This window comes from Apodemus sylvaticus, chromosome 21 (assembly GCF_947179515.1).
Source record: "Apodemus sylvaticus chromosome 21, mApoSyl1.1, whole genome shotgun sequence".
NCBI classification, from domain to species: domain Eukaryota; kingdom Metazoa; phylum Chordata; class Mammalia; order Rodentia; family Muridae; genus Apodemus; species Apodemus sylvaticus.
Genome location: NC_067492.1, coordinates 10789059 through 10812599, shown reverse-complemented (window position 1 = coordinate 10812599; position 23541 = coordinate 10789059). Strand labels below are relative to the sequence as shown.

Genomic DNA, 23541 nt, shown 5'->3' with positions numbered 1-23541 from the left:
CCTTAAGAAAAACTACACCTGCAACTATTTCACACTGTCTGCCTACGTAACAGATGCTTTTCTGATTCCCCTTTGTTTTCTGGAGATAGTTTTAGGCAATAGATATCGCTCTTTCCTTTTTTTTTTTTTTTTCTTTTTAGATTGAGAAATCGAAGGCTAGAGATTTCCATGCAAAATCCTGGACAGGGGGAGAGGGGACAGCATGTCTTCACATCTCAGCCTAGCATCACTCTGACTCCAAAGTTGATGCGATGCCTGGATATTTGATTGGCATTATTATTTAGAATGTTAATATCAAGGGCCAGAGAGACAGCTTGGGGGATAAAGATACCCACCACCAGGCCTGAAGACCTGAGTTCAGTCCTTAGAATCCACATGGTGGAAGGAGAGAACTTACTCCCCAAACTGTCCTCTGATCCTTATACTTGGACCATGACACATATTTAAAGATACACGTGTACAACACACACACACACACACACACAAACACACACACACACACACACACACACACACACACGGAGCATGCGTTCGCGCAACTATGCCACGTGGAGGTCAGAGGACATCTTAAGGTGTGGGTCCTTCTTCCAGCTTTCTTGAGACAGTTAACCCTCTTTGATGTATGGTACCTCAGTACACAGGCCTAGCTGGCCCACAAGCTTCCAAGTGTCTTCTTTTGTATGTTCCCCCCTTGCTATAGGAACTCTAGGATTACAGACACACTACCAAGTCCAGCTTTTCCACGGGTGCTGGGGATTTGAACTTGGGTCTTCATGCTTGCACAGCAGGTTCTCGACGCATTAAGCCATCTTCCAAGCATATGCCTTTCTGTTGTGGCACCCTGTCATCCTTAACACAGTATTGGGTTGTGTAGGTTTTGTTTTACGCTAGTATTTTTGCATTAGGAATGTTCAGCTTTTATCCAGTCTTATCATACTTGTGCATAAACATAGGTTGCTGGGCTCTGTCCCAGAGCTTCTGATTTAATAGAACTCAGAAGCAGCCTTGAGACTCTTAGGTCCAACAAGCTCCTAAGAATGCACACATTACTGCCTCAGAGACCAAAGACCCACCCTGTTCTCCAAGGACAAACAGGGATCAGGAGGACTACTATTTGCAAACACCAGTAAAACCCCCTTCTGTCTGCACTGGGGAAAAGTTTTAATACGAGCTAAACAATTATCTCTCAGAAATGAAGGCTTAGAGTCTTTTGGCTTCTTTGCTTGTTCTAATCGAAGTGCACACACCACAGGACACTGTCTTTGTTCTGATGGTTTCTGCAGGTTTATCTCTCTGGGCACGCCAGATCAAGAGGGGCTCCGTTCTCACTCATGTTTCTCTTCTCCTCTCCTGTTTTTCTCTTCCCCGTTTGAAATGTGTGCTGTTTTGTTGTTCCGAGGATTGTTCAAAGGCAGCACTTCGTTGGTGGGTCTGCTGCCAGCCAGGCTGATGAAGGCTCTCGGGTACCAACCCAGAGCCCTCCTGAGTTGTGGAGATACCTTATGTGTAAAGAGTGTGGAGCAGGGTATGAATGCAAGAGCAGATGCACCCTGCCACGATGAAATTGACCCGTCCGTTTTTAACCTTAGTAGAAACAACTCTGTTTCTCCTTCAGACAGATGCTTCCCTGCTACACACACTCCTGCTGTGGTGCTTCTGTGGCTCTAGTTCAAACCAGATGACTTAATTCCATTCAGAGTACTTGGTTCCCGTGTCTACCCTGCATACTATCAGGCAACATGTCTTTGCTCTAAATGACTGATTCCCTAACGAAAGGTACTAACTATTCCTGTGACAGGTAGAACTAAGTACCTACTCAGCTGAGTAAAGGGGAGATTAGAGGGGTGAGTTTGAAGCCACACAGGCTTCCTGGAGTCCCGGGGTTTCTGGACATATCTCCCTGCTTCCGTCTCTGCTTTGCCACTCATTTGTAAATGGGGAAGGAGGTTAGGATCCTGCAGTGTTGTGGGGTGATGGTGAGGTGGTGACATAATGCATGCTGCAGGCACAGTGTCTGCCTGGGAACAGAGCTAGACAAATACTAGATGTGGATCAGATACCCACGGGCCCAGTGCCCTCCCAAGGGCATGCTTACAATAAAAGTGAGGCCCCACTTCTGTATGTTAAAGGGTGTCCAGCCTGTTCTGCAGTGTGTGAGTCTCTGGGGCTTTCTTCTTTCACATACACCTTGCCTGTCGCTTCCATGTCTCAGAGACTGTTTTGTTTTGTTGGGTTTTTTGCTTGTTTGTTTATTTTGCTTTGTTTTTAACCCAGGGCAATGAGAGTCAAGCATGGTTACTTCAGCAAGTTGCTCAATAAACATACTGATAGATATGTGCTTGTGTGTGTGACAGACACACACACACACACACACACAGACAAGCCCTGTTTCTGGAGTCTCCCACCACCTTCCCTCTTCTCTCTGGTTCTCTTTCATTACACAAAACTTTACAGCAAACCCTGCGTTCTATCATCTCAAGCATCTACACCTAAGCTTGGGGGTAAGCAAGGAGTCTCCCCTTTATTTCAGGTCACCTCCCTAGGCGGTCAGTCAGGTTAACTCAGCAAGGGCTGCATTCCCGAAGGCACCGGTAACATTGCCAGAGTTATTGCTTTGCTTTGGTTTGGTTTGTTTTTCCCATGGCACCGTCTCCTCCTGGGTTCAGATCACCACATCTTCTCTCTACACTTCTCTCTAGCCTGGAGTGGCACACGTGTAGCTCCACAGAATTTGGATATTGAGAGAAGAGCGCACGCATTGCTATTTTAATGAACACTCACTAAAGATCAATACCGGAACACAGTCAGCATGCACACATAAAACTACAGAGAGGATTTGAGCCATCGTTTCAATGGGGAGTTTCCCTGGGTTCCCTGGATTTGGAAGTACTTGATATATGAGGTGGCTATTTCTTTTTAATGTTCTAGTGTAGCACCTAACTTCCAGGAGACAGACAATCAAGCAGTTTAAGGGTGATTTTGTTGTTGTTGTTGTTGTTTTGGGTTTTTTTTTTGATGGTTTGACTATTTGCTCCTTTACTAGAAGAAATGGGACTTGACTGTTTTGCTAATGACCCAAACCCTCATCAGAGGGAAAAACAGTCATTATAGCTGTCTCACCTTTGGGCTGGATAATTCCCATTAGGTTTTCTGGGAAGCTAAATGTTCAGGAGAGGAGAACAGAAGAAAACATGGCCCTCTTGGCCCTTTGAGAGGAAATAATGACAGACCTCGAACAAGAAAAGAACAAAACGTAATGATAAATCATGTGATTATATGACAGATTGCTTTCAGTGTGGGAAGCTGAACCTTGAAGACAAACAGGAAAGCATGAGAACTTGATTAAAAGCACAAACCAGGCAGCTTCTTAGCACTAAATTAAATTATTGTCTTCGATACATAAATATATAGATATGCATGGTACCCTTCTGCTCCCTGGGGACAATTCATCTTCTCTGCAGTTTGTCCCTATACTTAATGACTGATAATGGATTTTAAAAGAGTATTTAAAAAGCCAAGTCTCTTGAGATTCTATTTTGAATGGAAATTTTTCTCCCAACATATTGCAGTTTAGAAAATTAAAAGCCGTGCTCACGTTGGCATAACATTGACGTGCATTGGATCAGAGTCATTTTCCCATTCTGTTGATTGTCTTTGTGGTTAATCATGAAACAGAGAATGTGAAATATGTCCTACATGGTTTTACTTGCCTGTGTCCTGAAGTGGCACAGACTAGCACTTTCAGAATGGAAGTGGAATGTGACCTTGGCCTATAGGGTTAACAGCATCTTTTCTGCAAAATACCAAATAGAAAACATTTAAGTTTACAAGACAGTCCCCCTCCTCTTCCCCTTCCTTCTCCTCCTCCTCCTCCTTCTTCCTTTTCTTCCTCCTCATCTTCTTCTTCCTCTCCTTCTTCTCTTCCTCTTCCTCCTTTTCCTCCTTCCCCCTGATCTTTAAAAATCTATTCAACTCTACATATATAAAACTGTAGAACAGTAGCTAAGGACACATGTAATAGGTGTGGCATTATCTCACAGAATTTATTTGCAAAAGCAGTGAGCTAGAACTGTGTGGTAGCTGTGGACTCTTGACCTCAGGTTGAGAGTGATGTGTGGTGCTTTGCCAACTCGCAAGTTTTTGTGTCTCTTGGTGGGCTCTAGACCTTCACGCCAGCCTGTGTGAGCATAAGTAAGTCCAGATTCCAAGAGTTACCTGCTTTAGGGAAGATACCAGAGTGTTCCCTGCTGTGACGGTTTACATATGGTTGGCCCCAGCATGGTTGGCCCCAGGAGTGGCATTATTAAGTGTGGCCTTGTTAGAGTAGGTGTGTCACTGTGGGTGTGGGCTTAAGACCCTGACTTAAGAAGTCAGTCTTCTAGCAGCCTTCAGCTGAAGATGCAGAACTCTCAGCTCCTCTTACACCATGCCTGCCTGGATGCTGCCATGCTCCTGCCTTGATGATACTGGACTGAACCTCTGAAACTGTAAGCCAGCCCCAATTACATGTTGTCCTTATAAGAGTTGTCTTGGTCATGGTGTCTGTTCACAGCAGTAAAACCCTAAGACACCTGCCTTAAGTTACAATTCCATTCACACCTGTCAGTCTGTGAAGGAGAACTCAGCATTCTAGGAGGAGATTCCATTGAGCCTCCCTCCCTGTTCACATCAACAGACAAGGAAAGTAGAAAGAGTAAGTCCACTCCTTACAGCTAGGGACCAGGGTGGGATTGGTATGAGCATCACCTGGCAATCTTAGCTGATCCACATTGACAATATCAACTGAGTACCCACAGCTGGTCAGCCTCTATACTTGCAGTACATGCAAGCAAGAGCTGTCAGACTTCCCAAGTCCCTACTGGCCCAAGGATTTTTATTCTGGACTGGAAAAACTGAATATAAAGGGAATGAGAACCTAAGTCAACTTTTCCTATTGAAAGCAACACTCTAGCAGGTGGCAAGAAGATAAGTTTTTTTTTTCCTATGCAAGCAAATATTCATTTCATAACACATAAGGTACAGGTGCCTGTAGAGCCTTGGAGACAGAATGGCCAACTGGGAGATATTCTGCTTCAGAAAAGCTCATAGTCTGGTACAAAGCAAGAGATAAAAACACCCAAGTGTCCTGCAGGCTAACACCATGCTTTAGTCTTAGCATCGAACCTGCAACACATGTGGTATTCGTGTTGGGGATCCAGCTGTGGTTCTGTGTCTTTCATTTCCTCTCTCTCAGGGTGTCCAGACACCAGCATGCACCAGGCTGGAAAGGTGAAGCAGAGTCTGGGATGGGCATGCTCTGTGGGATCCCAGGCTGGTTGGGAGTGGGTGCCTGGGGGAGGGGCGTTGAGAAGGCCTTCCCTCAGGATCTTAATGAAACAACTCTCTGAGAGGATCTTAGCTTGAGCATAGACCTTTGGTGAGGGTGGGCTTGTACGCAGACACTTTTTGAGGGGTGAACCACGGCTCTCTATATGAACATTAAAGAAAGGAAAGGGGTCCTTCTTAGGGTGAAGTTTCATTGGCTGAGGCTGGGGATACCTCATTTGCGTGAAGAGACATTCTGGGAAGTTGAACCTGTAATTTCCCCCAGGTAGAGTGTGGTTTGTGCTCCCTAGATCAGGCAGAGAAGTGGAAGGCCCCGCTAAGGAAAGGGAATCCTCCAATTTGCACAGAGCTCAGGAAAGCTATCTGGACACGGTAGACGACAACCATATTAGTGAGGTACAACAGTAAACAAAACAAGACACACGGACATCAAGCTGTCATGTATGTAAAGACAGACAGCTGTCATCGATGTGAGGACACAGGGTGCTCATGCTCTGTAGAACCAAGAAATCTTTCAGGGGGGTTGGTTTCTAAGTCTACATAAACTATACGTTGGTATTTTATTTGAAACCAAAGTTTCTAAAGGGGTCTGAGCGACTCAAATATCTGCACAAAAGGCGGAGATGAAGATCTCTCTTATTGCATAGCTGCTCTTTATGAAAAGGGATCCAGCATTAGCAAGCTTTATGGATGTGCTGTCTACACTAGGATATACAAAGAGGCCATGGACAACAATGTAGTTGATCTATTTATTTATGTAAATTATTCACTGAGAATCTACATAATGTGACAAAGGGACTTTTTTATTCACTTTACATCACACTCAGTTCCCCCTACCAGTCACCCCCACCTACAATCTATCTCCCATTCTCCCTCCCCTTCTCCTCTGAGCAGGTGGGCGCCCCTTTGGCCATCCCCCTCACCCTGGCACATCAAGTCTCCATGGGGCTAGGCACATCCTCACCCACTGAGGCCAGACAAGGCAGCTCAGCTAGAAGAACATAATCCGAAGACAGGCAACAGGTTTTGGGATAGCCCCCCCCCCTCCACTTATTCAGGAACCACATGAAGACCAAGCTGCACACCTGCTCCATATGTGCAGGAAGGCCTAGGTCCAGCCCGTGTATGCTTCTTGGTTGGTGGTCCAGTCTCTGAGAGCCTGAAGGGTCTACATTACTTGTCTCTGTTGGTCTTCCTGTGGAGTTCCTAGCCCCTTTGGGGCCCACAACCTTTCTCCCTATTCTTCCACAAGAGTCCCCAAGCTCCCTCCACTGTTTGGCTGTGGGTGTGTACAACTAAGTCAGCTGCTGGGTGGATTCACTCAGAGGATTGCCATGCTAGACTCCTGTCTGCCAGCATAACTGAATATCATTAATAATGTCAGGGATTGGTGCTTGCCCATGAGTTTTTGGTTGGCCATTCCCTCAGCTCCATCCCCCATGCCTGCTTTTCTTGTAGACAGGATAAATTTGGGGCTGAAAATTTTGTGACTGGGTTGGTGTGACAACGGGATTTTTGTTTTGTTTTGCTTTGAGATAGTATCTGACTATGTAGTCCAGGGTAGCCTCAGATTCATAATCTTCCTGCTTCAGCCTCCTGAGTTCTGTACCATCACATCTAGTGGATGGGGAAACTTTCTAATAAAAGTCAAAGTCAATTGCAATTACTGATATACATATAGTTTGTAAATTTGATAAAATATTACATTATCATGTATAGCTAATGGAGAGATGAAGGGTTATCCCTTCCTTCCCTGCCCCTCCAACCTTTTGTATTTATCAGTGACCACTCTATAATGTGTCCTGGAGTGGGTGCAAGCGAGGGTCTCTCCAGCCTGTATGCCCACCTGTGTCCAGAAGCAGCTACAGTTCCCTTTCCAACAGAAGTGTTAGATTTACAATCTCAAAGTCCCGTCGATATTTTGAAGGGTTTCTTGAGAGAGAGGGGAGGAGGGGCTGTTTTTTCTGCATGTCTTCTGGAGACGTGCAAAGCCTCATTCCTCCTGATACTCTCTGGAAATCAACATAATCCAAAGGTCCTTGCTTTGTAGTGTTTGCAGTAAGATTGCAGCATCTTAGCCTTTGAGTGTTTTCAGATTACTCCCATTTAAGCATCTGCGATTCGTTATCGTAAATATCACAGTTGTGTGAGACCATATGCTTCAGCATGAAGTGGATATATAAAGAAAGAAACGTGAGCTATAAATCTCAAGAATCTTAGACTTGCCTCGGGTACATTAAAAGAACATTTTGAGGCACGTAATCACAGTAATATACTTGAGATCCCGGTAGAAGAATACTTCAATTGCAAAAGTTGCCACTTTTGATGGAAAGCTATGATTTACATTTGGATCATACGTTTCCATGATAAGTCAGGTAGAAAGAAATAGTGCAAAAGCTTTGGACTACATTGGTGTTTACTTCCTGGGAAAGGGGCAAAGGTTATTATGCAATGAGGAAATCATGAGACATGAGAATACCTTTAATGTGTGACAAGACCCACTTGGCCAAAATACTCTCCATCCCCACCAGGCTGGAGCTCCAGATGATGAAATAATCGTGCCTAAAGTATGCAATATCTCTTGGCAACCAGAGAATGAGTAGGCATGACCTCAGGGCTGCTTGTGTGCCTGCTAACATCGAAAAATATCCACATATGTAGGCAAGAATTAATCGTGCCCTGTGTACTACAAGCCAAATCACTGTACTTCAGTTTCTTGATTGGGTCTTGTCAAGTAGACAGAAACAGTTTGTAATCACAGCTGGTGAGAGTTTCATCCACTGCAATTAGGGAGGAGGCAGATGAGTTAATTGGTTGCAACCACAGCGAATCCACTAATACTCCTGGGTTGCCATCTCTGTCCTCGGACTGACACTGAGCATATCTGGAAGAGAAACAGATTTAGAAAGTTCCTGCTCTCACAGAGGTCCTGGATTACCAAAGTCATGATGGCTAGGAGAAAATGTTCAAGGTGCGGAAACTAGCCTTTTAGGGGCTTTGGTAGTTTGACTGAGACATCTCTGTTGACTACCTTAAAGCTATCAATCTTGCATTATGACAGGAACATATTCTAGGAAAGACACACCCTGCTGCCTTAGGTCATGCCCTTCAGCCCCCAAACATATTTGCATATATTTACAAATATTCTAATATTTACCCTGCCTTCTGGAAGCATTTCTAGACTCTTCTGGAGTCTAGATGCCCTCAGTCTGTCTTTCCATAGACTTTGATTTATGTATGATTTTGGTTATTGTACTATGGGTTCCCCTGAGAGGTCTCTTCAAAAATCTGCTCAATTTAATCTTTGATAGTTCTTTTAGCTTCAGGCAGAGAGTGTTCAGCCTCCCTTTGAGTCAGGGCCTTCTAGACCATGGAACAGCTTTCTACACACCCAGAATAACCCAGTCCTCCCATATCCCCTAGGTCACAGGGCAGGGCGTCTGTGTTTGGTGCAAAACATACTGTTACAACTATTTTCTTTATACCTTAAGGAATAGTCTTTACCTCCAAAAGGCACATCTTCCCTTATCTATAAAACAGTGCTTCCATGGAACTATGGGAGATTTAAAAATCATCAGTGATCAGGTAGGGGGCTCACTGCTGAACACATGGAGAAGACTCTATAGATGGGAACTGTTATTAAGGGACTCAGATGTCATAGCTCAAAGGCAGCACTGCTATACTCCTGAGAGTGAGTGCCTTAAAAATCTGGAGGAAAGTGTTCTTGTGATCTTCAGTGTTGTATTCATATGAGCCGAAGGCCATTCGTGCTAACTAGACTCATGTGGAATAATGTGATGGTATATTGTGGCATCTCTAGCTACATCATAAACCAACGCTTGATGTTTCTTATATATTCCAATATTTTACAGATTTTAATACCCAACTAACTTGTCCACTTTGATGAAACAAACTCATTCAAGATTGGTTTATTAAATTTTATGCGAAAAAAATCTAGTTTTGTTACTAAGCGCACATAAGCTCAATTGTCTAGAACAAATTCAATTTTGTAATAAACGCCATGAAAATTAGGCTAAGCCATTGCCTTTCTAAGCCATTTTCAGAAATCTTAACTCTCTGATGATACAAGATACATTTATTGATAAGTTCCTGCCTCAGTGCCTTTGGGAATGGTGAGCCTGATCACTGGTTGGCTTACTTTCCCTGCTGGGTAGAATTTATTACATTGAATTATGAGCTGCCTGTTTGTAATTTCTACCATATGCTACTTATTTGGCCTTTTGACATCATGACGAAATGGAACACTGAGCTTCAATATGGCAGCCCTCCAAATCTTCGCAGGGTCAACTTTCTAGACTCTGAATATCACAGAGGTAGACAGCACACAGTATTCATCCTTGTCTTGGCATTTGTTCCTCCCTGTCTACTATCATGCACACTGTAAGTGATGAAATGACATCTTTAATGGGCTGGTGGATAAATACGTTGAGCTTTGGGATAATCTAATTCCTCCATTGTATGAGAATCATCTAACACTGGACTCCATCCCAATACATTGCTCAGTAGTCAGACACGTTCCAGTTGAAAGGATCCAGTGACAGGCAAATTATCTCATCCAGAAAGAACCAGGCTTCTAAGTGATAGCCTGAACTTCTGTAGGCATTTCCAGGATACAGATAAATATAAGGTCAAAGAAATACCAACATTCGCCTTGCAGCATTCCCTATCTGCACAGCTGTACTGCCTTTCTCTTTCACATATTCCAAGTGCTTCTGCGGGAGCTCAGAATGTCTCCCAAGGGCACTCCTGTCCTCCTCCTTGATTGACATTTCTGGAAGGCTTTTAGAGAAAGGGGTCCTCCACTGCCCTTTTGTAGGTACAGCCCTCTCTCAAGACCCCAAAATCTATGACTCCTTAAAGAAGTGAAGGCACCCCACTGAATGAAAAAAAGAAGAAGAATATGCTGGAGGAGAGGGTGTATTATAGATAAAGGGACAGAGAATAGTTAGAGGCAGGGATATCTGGGGGAGTCCAGAATAGAAAGGACCAGACTGAACTGTACCATCTGAGGAGAGGGGGAGGGGAAGCGAGAGGGGAGAGAGGAGAAACAGGTGCAATAGCCAGAAGGCCTGAAGGTACAAAAAGAGAGCAGGTAACCAAAATGATTAGGTTATATAGGGGAATGCAGCCCAGCCCCTCCCCACCCACAGGGCTGGGGAAATTTAGGGTAGGAGGTAGGGTAAACTGGGGTTTGCCAGCTAGGAAGACCCTGTGACAGTTTGGCGCTGAGGGTCTACAGGGAGAACTTGGCAGCCAGTTCTGCTTTGATACATGAAATAAGTACTTAAGCTATTTATTGCTGGTTTGAAACCTAACACCCACCCCTGCCTTGGGCTTCTCAGCATCAGAGCAAAGCCAGCACTGCCGCCTCCTATAGTGCTTTACTTTTACAAACTAGAACGACAGTAATGGAGACGCCTCCATTTGCCAATGGCCTGCAAGTCTTAGAGCTTGGGTAGACAACTCCGTCTCTGAACCATGGACCCACAGATCTGGGCAGGGAAGTAGTGCCGTGGCTTTCTGCCATCTATCTTCTGGTTCTGTGACAGATGCACATGCTTCTCCTTGTAGGCTCTGTCCTCAATTAAAGATGTCTGCTGGTAGAGCCTAGAGGAATGTGGGATTTCAATACTTGCCAGGGTATCAAACCCAACTGGGCTCTGGATTCCAGCAGGCCCTGTCACAAGTGGGCATCCCCATGACTACAACTGTAAGAGCATTTACCCTTATAGTAATGGTGGAGGAAACCTCTCCTCATGTTCACTTATCCTGGAGATACTCACAGGGAGGGACACGGATATCCACACAGATTAGTGGGGCAAGATGGGCTAAGGGCTTTGAGGGGATTTGACTCAACCAAGGAGATCTCTACACCCCTGGATGTGGTGGTTCTTAGCCCTGCTGAATCCGTGCCTCTGTCTCATTGGCTGGGAAAGTTTCTGATGAAGACAATCATGCAACCACTCACCTGCATCCATGCCACGGCTCCTCAGTTTGATTTGGGGAGTGGCTCCAAGGCTTGACCGTCAGGTTGCTGACCTGGAGTTGATCATGTACAGTGTCCGGCTCTCTGCAAATCCACTCCATCTCAACTCCAACTTCATAATTACCCTGGGACAGACTTGCTCAGCATCCAATCAGAGAGTAGCTTTCCGTGCTTTAAAAGACAAGGAAGATGAGTTTGACAGAAAAGAGGAAACTTGGAACTGGCAGCTCAGTTTTTAATGATCTGCAGGAGGAAAAAAAATCCCCTGAAAGGAGATGTGTCTTTTCCTAAGAGGAAACCCTTAAGGGTTTACATGGCAAAAATAGGTTTGTACAAAGGATTTCCTTGGCTGAATCATTCATTATATCTTCCTCTGACATGATAGAATTGAAACTCTGTTTTATAAAAGTTGGAATTGATGCGTGAGATGGTATTAAGGCTGTTTCATGAGTACTCTGCGTCTATCAAATCTGCACAGTCTTTGGAGGTACAAATCCACTCCTGAGCTGATCCGTCATGCTGAGACACTCCCAAGACCTCACACGAGCCCTGTGGATGTCAGAACAATTCTGAGGCAAATATGGAGCAGAGCATACAGCCCAGTGCATTCAGGATGCAGGAGGGCATCACAAACGGAGGCTGGAGCACGGACCAGCCACTGCACACATGTGAATGATGGCTTATTCCCCAGAAGTCGTGAGCTATGCAGGCTTGGGAAACCACATGTCTTTCGTGTAGTTCTGACAAGTCTCTGGACTAAGCCCGCAAGTTCTTTCAGAAGATGCTAGTGCCTCTGGGTACCAGTGGGATATGGAGTGATTGGTTGATATTGTACATCCCATGGAGGGTCTATCTGATGGTTCTGAACTAAATGCCAGTTTATGCATTAGAAAGGCCTTGCTCCCCAAGCCCCCGGATATTATACTTCAACTAATATAGGAGCCCTTTGTGCTCTCAGGGCAGTTGGATTCTGTGGTTTGGGGTAGGCAAACAGTCCTGGGAAGAAAGGTACGGCTTAGCATGAGAGAGAATATAAAGTTTATATTTACCCATACAGGGACAGTGCCAAGTCTCTAGAGATGACTAAGACAGGTTAATCCTGTGAACAGATACAGTGCTGAGAATTTGCAAGGGAGTTGGAGGCAAGTTGGTATCTTGGAAGCAGCAATATGATTGAATCTGACAAGTGCTATAGATCAGGACTTCTCTAGACACTAAAGGGGCCATTTTCTTGGTGTGTGGGTAGAGGTGATGGGTACAGATTGTGTCCATGTGAGGCTATAGTTCTCAGGTTGGCTGACTCACAGCCTCCCTCCCAGTTCTCACACATCCTTGCACCATTACACAAAGACTATGGGCATCACTGAGGGCAAATTTATAACACATGCAGTTTGCAAGCCTCAAACAAGGCCTACAACCTTTAGAACCATTTTCCATCAAAGACGGTAGTGTATGGACCACAGATGCAGACAAATGTCCTTATAAGCATGTCACAGTCCCCATGTATAGTTCAGATCTCTCTGTGGGAGTGGGAGTCTTCAGTACTTAGCAGAGAAATGTAAATCCATCTGCATTTTCCCTTTTCTTGGTAGTACAGCTTAATTTTCTCCTCTGCTTCATTTTCTGTGATGGTGAGAATTCTGTGCCTTTAGGGTTTGCATCCCTAAGAACCAACTTTCGAAACAAAGAAATGGAGAAAGCACTGACATCCGGGTCAGGAAGATTAAGCCCCTTAATTCATGTGCCAAACTTCCCATTTCAGTGGTGGCTTTTGTCTCCCAGCTAAAGTTTGTCTTTTTGTGACATTTACATTAAGCCCAGAGGACATTTTGAGTGGAAACACGCTGAAAGCATAATTGAAACACTGAGTGGTGCCGTTCATCTAATTTGCATTTTCCCCCAGGTGGGGTGGTTTCACCTCCCTCCCCCTCCTCCTGGGGTGCGCACAGATTATCTCAAAGAATGATGTTATGCAATGGATGCCCATAAATCCTCGTGGAGGGTGCATAATATGTCTAGCTTTTTCTTTCTTTTTTCTTTATATTTTTAATTCTCTCTAGAAGCTATTTTAAATGTCACCATGATAAAGTATGTGAGGAAATTTCCAGTAGGTTCAAGGGAGCACAGACAGTTCAGCACCTGCCCCCATCGTGGAGGGTTTAGGTATTTGTTCATAAGTATAATTGCATATTAAAATTTTTCCTTTTGAGTCATCTATGGAAATATCATTCAGAGCTGCTAATACTTTGAACGTTATCACTATAGAAACAAACATGTTAGATCATCATACATTATCTAATGTCTCCTTAGTTGTGTTCTTTCAGTTGGACATACACTGCCTTCATTTCCATGCCAGACTGGCCCCTCACTGATGCTACAGAACCAAACACAGTTTCTAGTAGGAGAGTGTGAGGCGTGACCATTCTGTCAATAGTATAGTATACCTTAATTGGGAATTTAATATAGCATTAGAATAGGTAAGAATGTAGAGCCTCTTTTCTATAGGATAAATTAATTCTCTTTTGATGGTCTATTCGTTGTGGACACCAAGTCTGCCTTGCATATCACTGGTTCCCACATCGGAGCCATCTGGTTTGATGCCTTTGCTAGGACGAGTGTCTTTTATCAATCCTTCACTCCCGATGGGTGTCAGGTATGGTATGCATTCCAGTCTTGGCTGCTGTCATATGAATGTAAAATATCCTGATAGGCTTAATTGTTTGCTCCCTAGTTGCAGGTGCTCTTTTAGAAGATTGAGGAACCTTTAGGAAGTAGAGCCTTGTGGAGGGGAAGTGGGTTACTAGGAGGGACTTGACCCTTGAGGTTTGACAACTCAGCCTTATTTCCTGTCCCCTCTCTGCTTCTTGATTATGGATGAGGTATGCCTGGCTACTGTCAGGCCTTCCCTCCATGATGGACTGTGTCCCCTCAGACTGTGAGCCAAGATAACCACTTTCTCTCTGCAGTTACTTCTTGTATTTGGTCACAGTAATGAGGAAAGTAATTCAAATGCCTGTCTATCAGACCTGGATTATAAACTGGCTGGGGATGTATAAAGGATGTGTAACCCAGGTCAGGATTTCTAGAGGAAGCATTAGATAACAGTGAGAGGACTCTGTGACTAAACTTCCTTCTTATTGATCTGAATTCTTAGGCTTGTCTTAACATATATTTACTAGAAAAGCACACCTTTTGGACTCTGCATTGTCTTAGTCACTTTTCTATGGCTGTGACAAAAATAAGGCCACTTACAAAATACAGCATCTAATTGGGTGCATGGTTTCAGAGAGTTAAAGTCCATGAAAGACAAGCAAAGGCAGGCAGGAAGCTGTGAGCCCATGTCTTAGCTGCAACACACAGAAGGAGGAGTCTTTTGAAACCTTAAAGCCCACCCCCCCCCCAGTGACACACCTCCTCCAACAAGTCCACTCCTCCTGATCCTTCCCAAACAGCTTCACCAACTGAGGGTCAATTCTTCTGACAGATGGGATGGGGATGGTATTCTTATTCAATTTATATAACGTGCCACCACAGGCATGTCATATAAAAATTACCCTCCCTTCCCGGAAAGAAAGAGTCATTGAGTTGATATGGGCAGAGAGGAGGAATTGTAATCCTGAAGGTGAACTTGAAGTTCTCAATATGGTGTCTTTTTAGGAAATATCACAGATTGGATTTAAATGGAGTTATCATTCTAAACAGTCTTTCAGTGTTATGTCTGCTGGGAGTAAGATGTTCTACCTTCGCCTGTTTAATGTCACTCTTCCTTCTCCATGCCCTTGCCAGGAAGGGATTGGGCTTCGCCCTACTAAGCAAAGGGCTTCGCAGGCAGATGCACTGGACCTTAGAATCAGCTGGAGTGGAGCTGCATAGAGTGCCTGTCTCCATGGTAACAGCTCACTGCTCCTGATCTGAGCAAGGAGGCCTGACTCAAAAGAAGTGGGGGGAGGGAGCACAGGAGTGGGGGGCACCCTCTGGGAGAGGAAGGGATGTGGAGAGTCAGGGGATCATCCTGGAAAGAGTCAAGTTTGGTCCCAAGGGCCCTGTGCACAGACCTGTATCTTATTTTGATGCATGTCACAAGGGTCTCAGAGAGCCCATTTCCCAGAAGGCTAGAGTAAAGATATGGGGTGTTCCAAGGTAGCAGGTCTCTAACAGGAGTCAGAATCAGAAACGAGCATAAAAGCCAGCATGTAAACTGCCAGTCCTATGGCACAGAAGTGACTAATTACAGCGTGCAGGTCCCCAACCTCCACTCTAGACCAGGAACGGCTGGGAGCTGTGGAAAGCTGGTACTCAGACAGAGTGTGTTATCTGACATCTCAGTTACTGACGTGGTATACACTTGATTCATGAGGACTTTTTTTTCCTTCAAATTTTGTTTTTTATTAATTAACATTCAGCTAGCATATACCACCATATTAGTACCTTTGATGTGTTCATGTGTCACCTCTGATGCCCTCACCAACACCCCTCATGTCCTCCTCTCTGCCTCTGATGACTTCACTGGGTACCTGATGGCTTCACTGGGTACCTCTGATGGCCTCACTGGGTACCTCTGATGACCTCACTGGGTACCTCTGATAACCCCTCCAAGGATTCTTGAGATACCAAAGGCAATTGAGATGTGAAGTTGCCCTTCTTCTCTGGGTCCTCTACTACTAGAAAGTGATTTACCTAGAACTTAAGCAGACAGGTCAGACTTGGGGTACGTTCTTGCCCCATAAATTTCTGTTCACGTGACCCTGATGAAGCAAGTCCCCAAGTCAGTTTCTTCTCCTGCGGAAGTGGAAAATGTTGCTTCTACCATTATTCTCCGTGATCCTCAGTGGGACGGTATCACCGCGGAGGAGACAAAATTTATGTTTGTGTGGGAAGGAATAAAGAGTTACGCAGAAAAGGAGTAAGCTGAGGTAGACATGAAATATGCAGACAAACATCAATGTATCTGTGATGTTAAATTTTTATGAGAGTGATAAAATTTAGGAAAATATCTAAAATGTCTCTTTAGGGAAGTAGGTAATGAAGAAGTAAAGCGCCAGAAGACACTGCTGTCGAGTGGCCATGTGAGGAAGAGAAGAGATGGACCGTGCACTGACACAGCGCTGGGCACTCAGGAGCCATGCAGCTTGCGGTGCTCAGAGCTGGGTGCCATGACTGGTCCCTTTGGCCTGGGCTGTGTTTTGGGACCAGGCAGAGCTGTATTAAGGTATAGGGAGAATGAATGAGTTTGAACCTCTGCCTTTACTAATACCTGGAGTCCGTCTGAACGTAGGCGACTGTGTGCATGTGATATGGTATGTGTGGAATATGGAGTTCAGAGGAGACTGTGGCTCCATTTCTATACCAGGAGTTCATCTCAGGCCTTGCTCTCAATTTGCAGCCTTGTCTCTCGCCTGCTCTGCTCACAACAAGACCAGGGCCCTCATCCCCACCCACAAAGCATCTTTTACTCCTGGATGATAATGGGATTCAGGGAAAATGTCATGGCGGTTTCTCATATTGGATAAAAGTGGTTGGTTTATTGTTAAGCACATAGAAACAAATATTAAAATAAGATTCGTTTTCTGCTCTGGGCTGTGAAAATAAACAGATAAAAAGTAGAGATATCTCGATATCGTTGAGAGGTATGACGCATGGCTTGTCGTGTTAGAAAACGGAGAATGAAGCAGGTGGAACCGTTAGTTATTCGATGTGGGCACTGGTTTTAGTTTGGGCTGTTACCTGGGCACAACCTGCAATCACCTGGGAGGGGAGTCTTAATGAGGACTTGTCTAGACCAGTTGGGCCTATGGGACTGTGTGGGATTGTTCTGACTATGACTTAGGGAGCTCCGTTATGGTAGCAGCATGAGAGGACAGAGCTCATAGGAGCTAACAAACAAGGGTCCTTGTGTTTATTCTCTCTCTGCTCCTGACTGTGGACAGGATGCTTTACATTCCTGCCTTGACTTCTCCACAATTGGACTGGAACCCAGAATTGTAAGCCAAATAAATTCTATGTCCTCCATGTTGCTTTTGTTCAGGCATTTTTATGTAGTGACAGAAATGAAACCAGGACAAACTCAATTAGGTGGTTAGGAGGTTCCAGGGTGAAGACTGTGCCAAGTACCTTCTGCCAGTGACAAAATCAATGTGTGGGAAGGTAGAGGGGGAAGGTACAGAAGGAGAGATGGAGCCCAAGAGGAACAGGCAGACAGCCTAGACATGAAAGACATCAATTGCTATGTGTCAATTGCAATGAGAAGCCATGGCCTCAGGAGAGTCGGATGGAGGCACTAGCCCATTGTAGAATACTCAAGGACTCCCTTAAGGGTCCCTGTGTGACCTTCAGGGTCCCAATCCCTGGGCCCAGGCATCTCTCTCCTTGCTTCTTGCTTCTTTCCTTGGTCTCTGTGCTTGCCTCCCTTGCTTATGTCTAGTTCGATTGGCACCACAGGACTCTTGCACAAGCTGTGATTCTGTCTCCCTGAAATGGCTCCTTCTGCTACGCAAGATAATGCTAGATTCTCATCCATGCCCCTCATTAAATTTCGACCTAGAGACTGCTGGTTCTTGTGAGTGCTGTGAACTCAGTGTCTCACACCATATAGGCTCTTGTTCAGTATTTGTGGAGGATACACATGGAGAGGGGGAAATAGGAAGGGAAGAAGCAAGACCAGGAGGAAGTTTGATATGAATCCAGGACTCACACAGTCCTTCGTCTGCCTTCCCTTGCCCAATGCCTTTAGAGCCAAGGCTTTCTGCTTTGATCCTGTCCATGGGCTATGGCCAGAGTCCTCACCCTGGCTTTGTGGCAGCAAGTCTCTGCAGGTCTTGTCATTTGTGATTGTTGGTCCCAATGAATGTGAGCTCTATGCTAATGGCCCTGTACAACTTATCTTCAAGAGCTGAACTTGTGTAAGGCTGAGGAATCTTGAGGACCAAGATAGTCATAGTAAGGGAGCAAGAGTCAGAGAACTTCAAGAGATATCAAATCCCACCTGAGCAATTGTAAACATGGCCCTGGAGCCTGAATAAAGGGCAAGTTAGTCAGGGCTGTCTATGGCAACAGAACCGATGATATATATTTAGTGTGTATTTCTAAGACTGACTCACAGGTTATAACTTACTTAGTTCAAAGCTGCCTGTCTCCCAATACAAAGGCTAAGAATCTTATAGTTGTTCAGTCTACAAGGCTGTCTGTCTCATTAATCCCATTCTGGTGCTAGAGTCCTGGTAGATTCCTGGGGAGCTGCTAGTCTTCAGGTCACATTGAAACTCTGTAGAAGCAGGCTCTAACACCAGTGAAGGAATGTTACAGCATCAGGGCAGATGAGCTTACCAGCAAGAGTGGGGGCAAGTAGGCCAAAAGTAAAAAGCTACCTTTTTCCACATCCCTTTATGTGGGCTGGGTTTTCCCACTTCAAATGGCCCAGTCAAGAAAATCCCTCACGGGCATACTCAGCAGTTTGGGTTTTAGTTTGTTCCAGATATAGTCAAGTTGACCACAAGATCAACATCACATGATATGAGTGAGAAGCAGTGAATGCGGTTTACTTCCCAGCTATGGGAGCTGGATTGAGCTCTGTGGGGCTCTGACATTCAGTTGCGATGAGATCCTAGAAGGGCTCTACTCCACTGGGTAACTGTCCTTATATAAGGATGACGCTGTCATGAACCAGGATTCTTCTCTCCATGTCTCCTCTATTAACTATGTGGACTGCTCTTGGCACTTTTTCCAAACCACAATGACCTTATCTAGAAAGCTCCAGGTGGGGAGATCAGAGTGGCGGTTGCTTCTTTTTGTGAAGATGAGACCATGTGTCTGAGTGCTCAACTCTGGACTCACGTGGAAGAGTGCTTCACCCACACTGCCTATCCTTGCTGCCAGCTGACAGAATAATGGTCATTGTAATCACCATCTTCCTGGAAGAGCAAGGCAGGCTCAGCCCCTCGGATCTTTCTATAGCTTTAGCAGGATACTAGGACCCAAGTTGACATTGTCACCAAGAGACATAGAAAATAAAGAAGTAACATTGTAAGAGACGAAGGCTGAGGATAGCCCTAGTGCTCATTGATAGCACCATTAACACAGCGACATCCTAGACTATGACCCAACGACTAGGGTTAGGATAGACTTTAGTGATGACTAAGTAGTGATTTGGAGAAACTACTCTGTGTCTCCAAAAAAGTCAGTCAGGCGAATAAAGTCAAGCACAAGAGGAACCTGCAGGGTGGTTCCATTACCCAGTACATGCGATGTGTGCTGTTGTCTCTGGGGTTCCATCGCTGGTGATATGGTGTGGCCTCTAGGGAGGGATGGAGCCACTGTACTCAGTAAGGGAGGGAACCAGTCAAGTTCTGTGTCATGGTCTGAGAGATGGACAGACAGCTATGCCAACACCTCGGAAATGCATTGAGCTCTGTGCTCCATGTCTCATTACAGATTTACGGAGTAGTCAAGGCTACCAGGTAGAGCATCAAACACGGGTGTGCCATGCTTCTTATTGGGAGTTTTGCTTTAGTTACATTCAATCAGGTGCAATCTGAACGTTTTAAGTCACAGACACGGAGCAGGAGCAGAGGGGAGGCAGAGTCAGAGACAAGACAGAGACATGGAGAGACTGACAGAGTGAAAGAGAAACACATATACATATTGAGACAGAAACAGAGAGAGATAACAAGAGAAGAGAAACGAGAGATGGGGTGACAGGGAAGGAGGGAAAATGAGAAAGAGAGAGAGAGAGAGACTTTATTGTTTATAGAATAAATAAACCTGTTGCAGCCAAGTACTGGAATAGGATATCATGATTAGGATCAGTATAGCAATTTGGATTCTATCCACATAGCTTTCATTACAGAAAAGTGTTATAATTGCTCTTTTTATTACTCATTATTGTTAATAATTTCTTACTATGCATACCTCATACATTAAATTTTATCATAGGCATATGTGTGCATAGGAATAAGGATATTATATATTCAGTGCTAGTCAGGGTTTCAGGGATGCATTGGGATCCTAGAAACCATCTTAGAAATATTGGAGAAAAAGCTCAATAGTTATGAGCACTTATGAGTCACCCAGGTATTCAAGTTAGATTCCTGGCACTGACACTGGGCAATCCATATCTATCACTCCAGCTGCAGGAGGTCTAGTGCCCCCTCCTGGTCTCCACAGGCACTTACACTCATATGGCATACATACTGATGGACATATAAGAAGTCTTTAAGAAAATACCCACTCTGAATAAGAATGTACGAGTATAATCCAGTTCCATGCTCACCTACAAGCATCCTCAAAATCACTAGCAGAAGGGAGACAGGCAAGCAGTTGTGTAACACATGGAGAGAGCCAGAATGGAATATGGTAATTACATAGAGGCACTCCAGAGGGGAGCACAGTTCACTGTCATCAGCCACTACTGGTACCATTGTGTAAGACCCAGGAGGCTCATCCAAGAGTGTCTGTCCCTATTTTTTTTCTCACATAGCTAAATCATGACCTCATCTACCCATTCTCCACATCTGCATGATCCCTGTCTCTGTCTCTGTCCTCATCCTACTCCAAGCTAACTTTGCTCCTTGCTCATCTCCAGACCACTCTCTATAACTCATGTCTGTGATGGAGATCTCTGGGACCTCAAAGGGTTTCCATGTGATTTCCAACCCTGTTCTGTACTAGAACCAGAGCACGCACCTTCTGCTGGTATAGTCCATACTCTGGGATATGTGGATGGCTTCCAGGAAGCACCCCAATTTACTGCCTTTTCTATTTGTTTCCAAAAGACATTTTCAGAATGTTCCTCCACTTGCCAACACCTCTCACCCATTTCCAATTCATCACTCATAAGTGCCCCCTGAGTGTTCTCTTTTACCAAATCTATTTGGCACCCCCTGTGCTTTTGTGAACACCCATCATTGTTTCTTTGGATAAGCTCAGATGCCTGGAACACTCCCCACCCCTTGCAGAGCCTGCTGGTTTACACAGTTTCAAGTTGCAGCTCAGTTATTGTCTTGTCAACACTATCTTTAATACTTCCGTCTACTGTGGTTCTGCTCCCAGACTCAGGCATTGCAAAAACAGGTCACTCCCTTCAAACAAACTCGTCCATATCTGACCCTTACTATATCCACAGCCTTTAGTTAGGGGCAGGACTGTTAGCCTCCACATTGATGAATACTCACCTAGAAACTAAAAATGGACCAAGGCTGTACTTTATTGTGTTTTCCACTTTGACCTGCTCTTGTGTAGCCCAGGGTAGTCCCTAATTTGTTATGTAGTCAAAGATGACTTTTTCTGATGTTCCAGCCTCTACGTCCAAATGCTAGGGATTATAGGCTCCTATCTCCATGCCCAGTTTGAACATTGCTGGAGACCAAATACAGAGCATGGTGTTTTCCTCTCTTCTAGATGAGCTGCATCCTAACCCCAAGGTTGTGTCCTGATTGGGTAAACTCCATCAACATAGACAAAATCACTCTGAGACAAGTGGCCTGGATCAGGGTAGAGTGGCAGCTTTGTGGAATAATAGCACACACCCATGGTTAACTGATCAGAGATTTCAGCAATGTTAAGATATCCAACCACCTCACCTTTCTTCTACTGTTTGTCTTCCTTCCTTAGTGACCTTCAGTGACTGCAAGGGCAACAAGAAGCTGCACTATGAGGTCTCAAGCCCACACTTCAAGGTGAACAACGATGGCACCTTAGTGGCTCTCAGAAACATCTCTGCAGTGGGTAGGACCCTGTTTGTCCACGCGAGGACTCCTCATGCCGAAGACATGGCAGAACTCGTGATTGTCGGGGGGAAAGACATCCAGGGCTCCTTGCAGGTAACTTGACTTCCTGGGATGAGTTGCAAGAGCAATGTTAGCTTCTGTATCCTGTGGAGATGAGGGTTTATCATGTTGGTCTGGAGTCTTTATGGTGTTGTTATCATTGCTATGAGTGACAAAAATCCAACCCAAAAAACAAAAGGCAAAGGAGAAGGCAGTGGGAACGCAGGGGTGCATGTAACTGATGTACTTTAGACTTCCTTCACCAGCAAGCTTGTCTTTGCACTGGTACCTAGACAAGGGCATCAGCTCTGATTTGTATCTGTCTTCTGAGTCCATCTTTCTCACTGGTTCCGTTCTGTGGGTGTCTCAGTATAGCGGTTCCCTAACAAGTTCACTTCCTTCTGAATTAGCCTGAATTAGCCTGCCTTTATCTCTTCCTGGTGATACCAAAACAATGCCCAACTCTCATTGGCTCTTAATTATATCACATGACCATCCCTGCAGTAGGCATCAAACCATTCATGACATTCTATGTGGCATGATATCCTTTCCTGAAGATGTCTCCACCTGCCTAACATATGGATCAGAAGTGGTGACTCACGACCCTGCCTTGTCTACTGTTGAGTTCAGTAGAAGCTGGAAAATGCTGTCCTAGTTGCCAAGCTGGGAGAATCAAACTGGCAGCTTTAGCTGCCTCCATGCCGACACTGTCTCCATGATCTTAGGAGAGTGGTACGACTCCTCTGTCTGCAGACTAGACTTGGGATGTCTCACAAGTGTGCATGCTATCATCATACTCATGGCTGATGGGCCCAATGCCTCTGGCTGAACTGGAATATCTTTCCCAATGCACCACTTGTAGGAGTAACTGTCAACTGAGCATGGGGATGGTCTCTATTTACCATGTCTGGGAAGAATGAACTCCAGGATTCTCCTTTCTGTTTGTGAGTCTGCAAGTTGTGGGGATATTGAAGCACCACACACGCATGTGTGCATGCATGTACGCATGCATGCATGCACACCACTGATATTTTAATTTATGATTTAAAAATTTCTGATACACACACACATATATCAGTTTTTTCAAGACAGTGTTTCTCTGTATACCATGGCTATCCTGGAACTTACTCTGTAGACCAGGCTGGCCTCGAACTCAGAAATTAGCCTGCCTCTGCCTCCCAAGTGCAGGGATTAAAGGCGTGCACCTGAGGAACATTCTGATCGTGTTTGCTCCTGATACTGTTTCATTATCCCCATTCCTCCTGAGCTCATTTCCAAACAAGTTCCCCTCACTTTTCCCGCCTTTCTCTTCATGGCTCACAAGGTCACCTGCATGAACATGGACTTGGAGCTTGGGGTTGTTTACTGAACCAGGGGCCGCTTACTAGTAGCTAAGTCACTAAAAAAAAAAAAAAGTGACTTCCCTCTCTCAGAAGCCATCATCGACCA

At 44.9% G+C, this 23541-nt stretch overlaps 1 protein-coding gene across 1 annotated transcript in view; it reads left to right on the top strand.

The window, feature by feature from the left end:
* The window catches only part of Cdh13 (cadherin 13), a 1029145-nt gene that overhangs the window by 366161 nt on the left and 639443 nt on the right, over positions 1–23541 (top strand). Inside the window, exon 3 of the mRNA XM_052167056.1 lies at positions 21938–22146. Within this exon, the coding sequence (XP_052023016.1) occupies positions 21938–22146 (209 nt within the window). The remainder of the gene's footprint in view (positions 1–21937; positions 22147–23541) is intronic.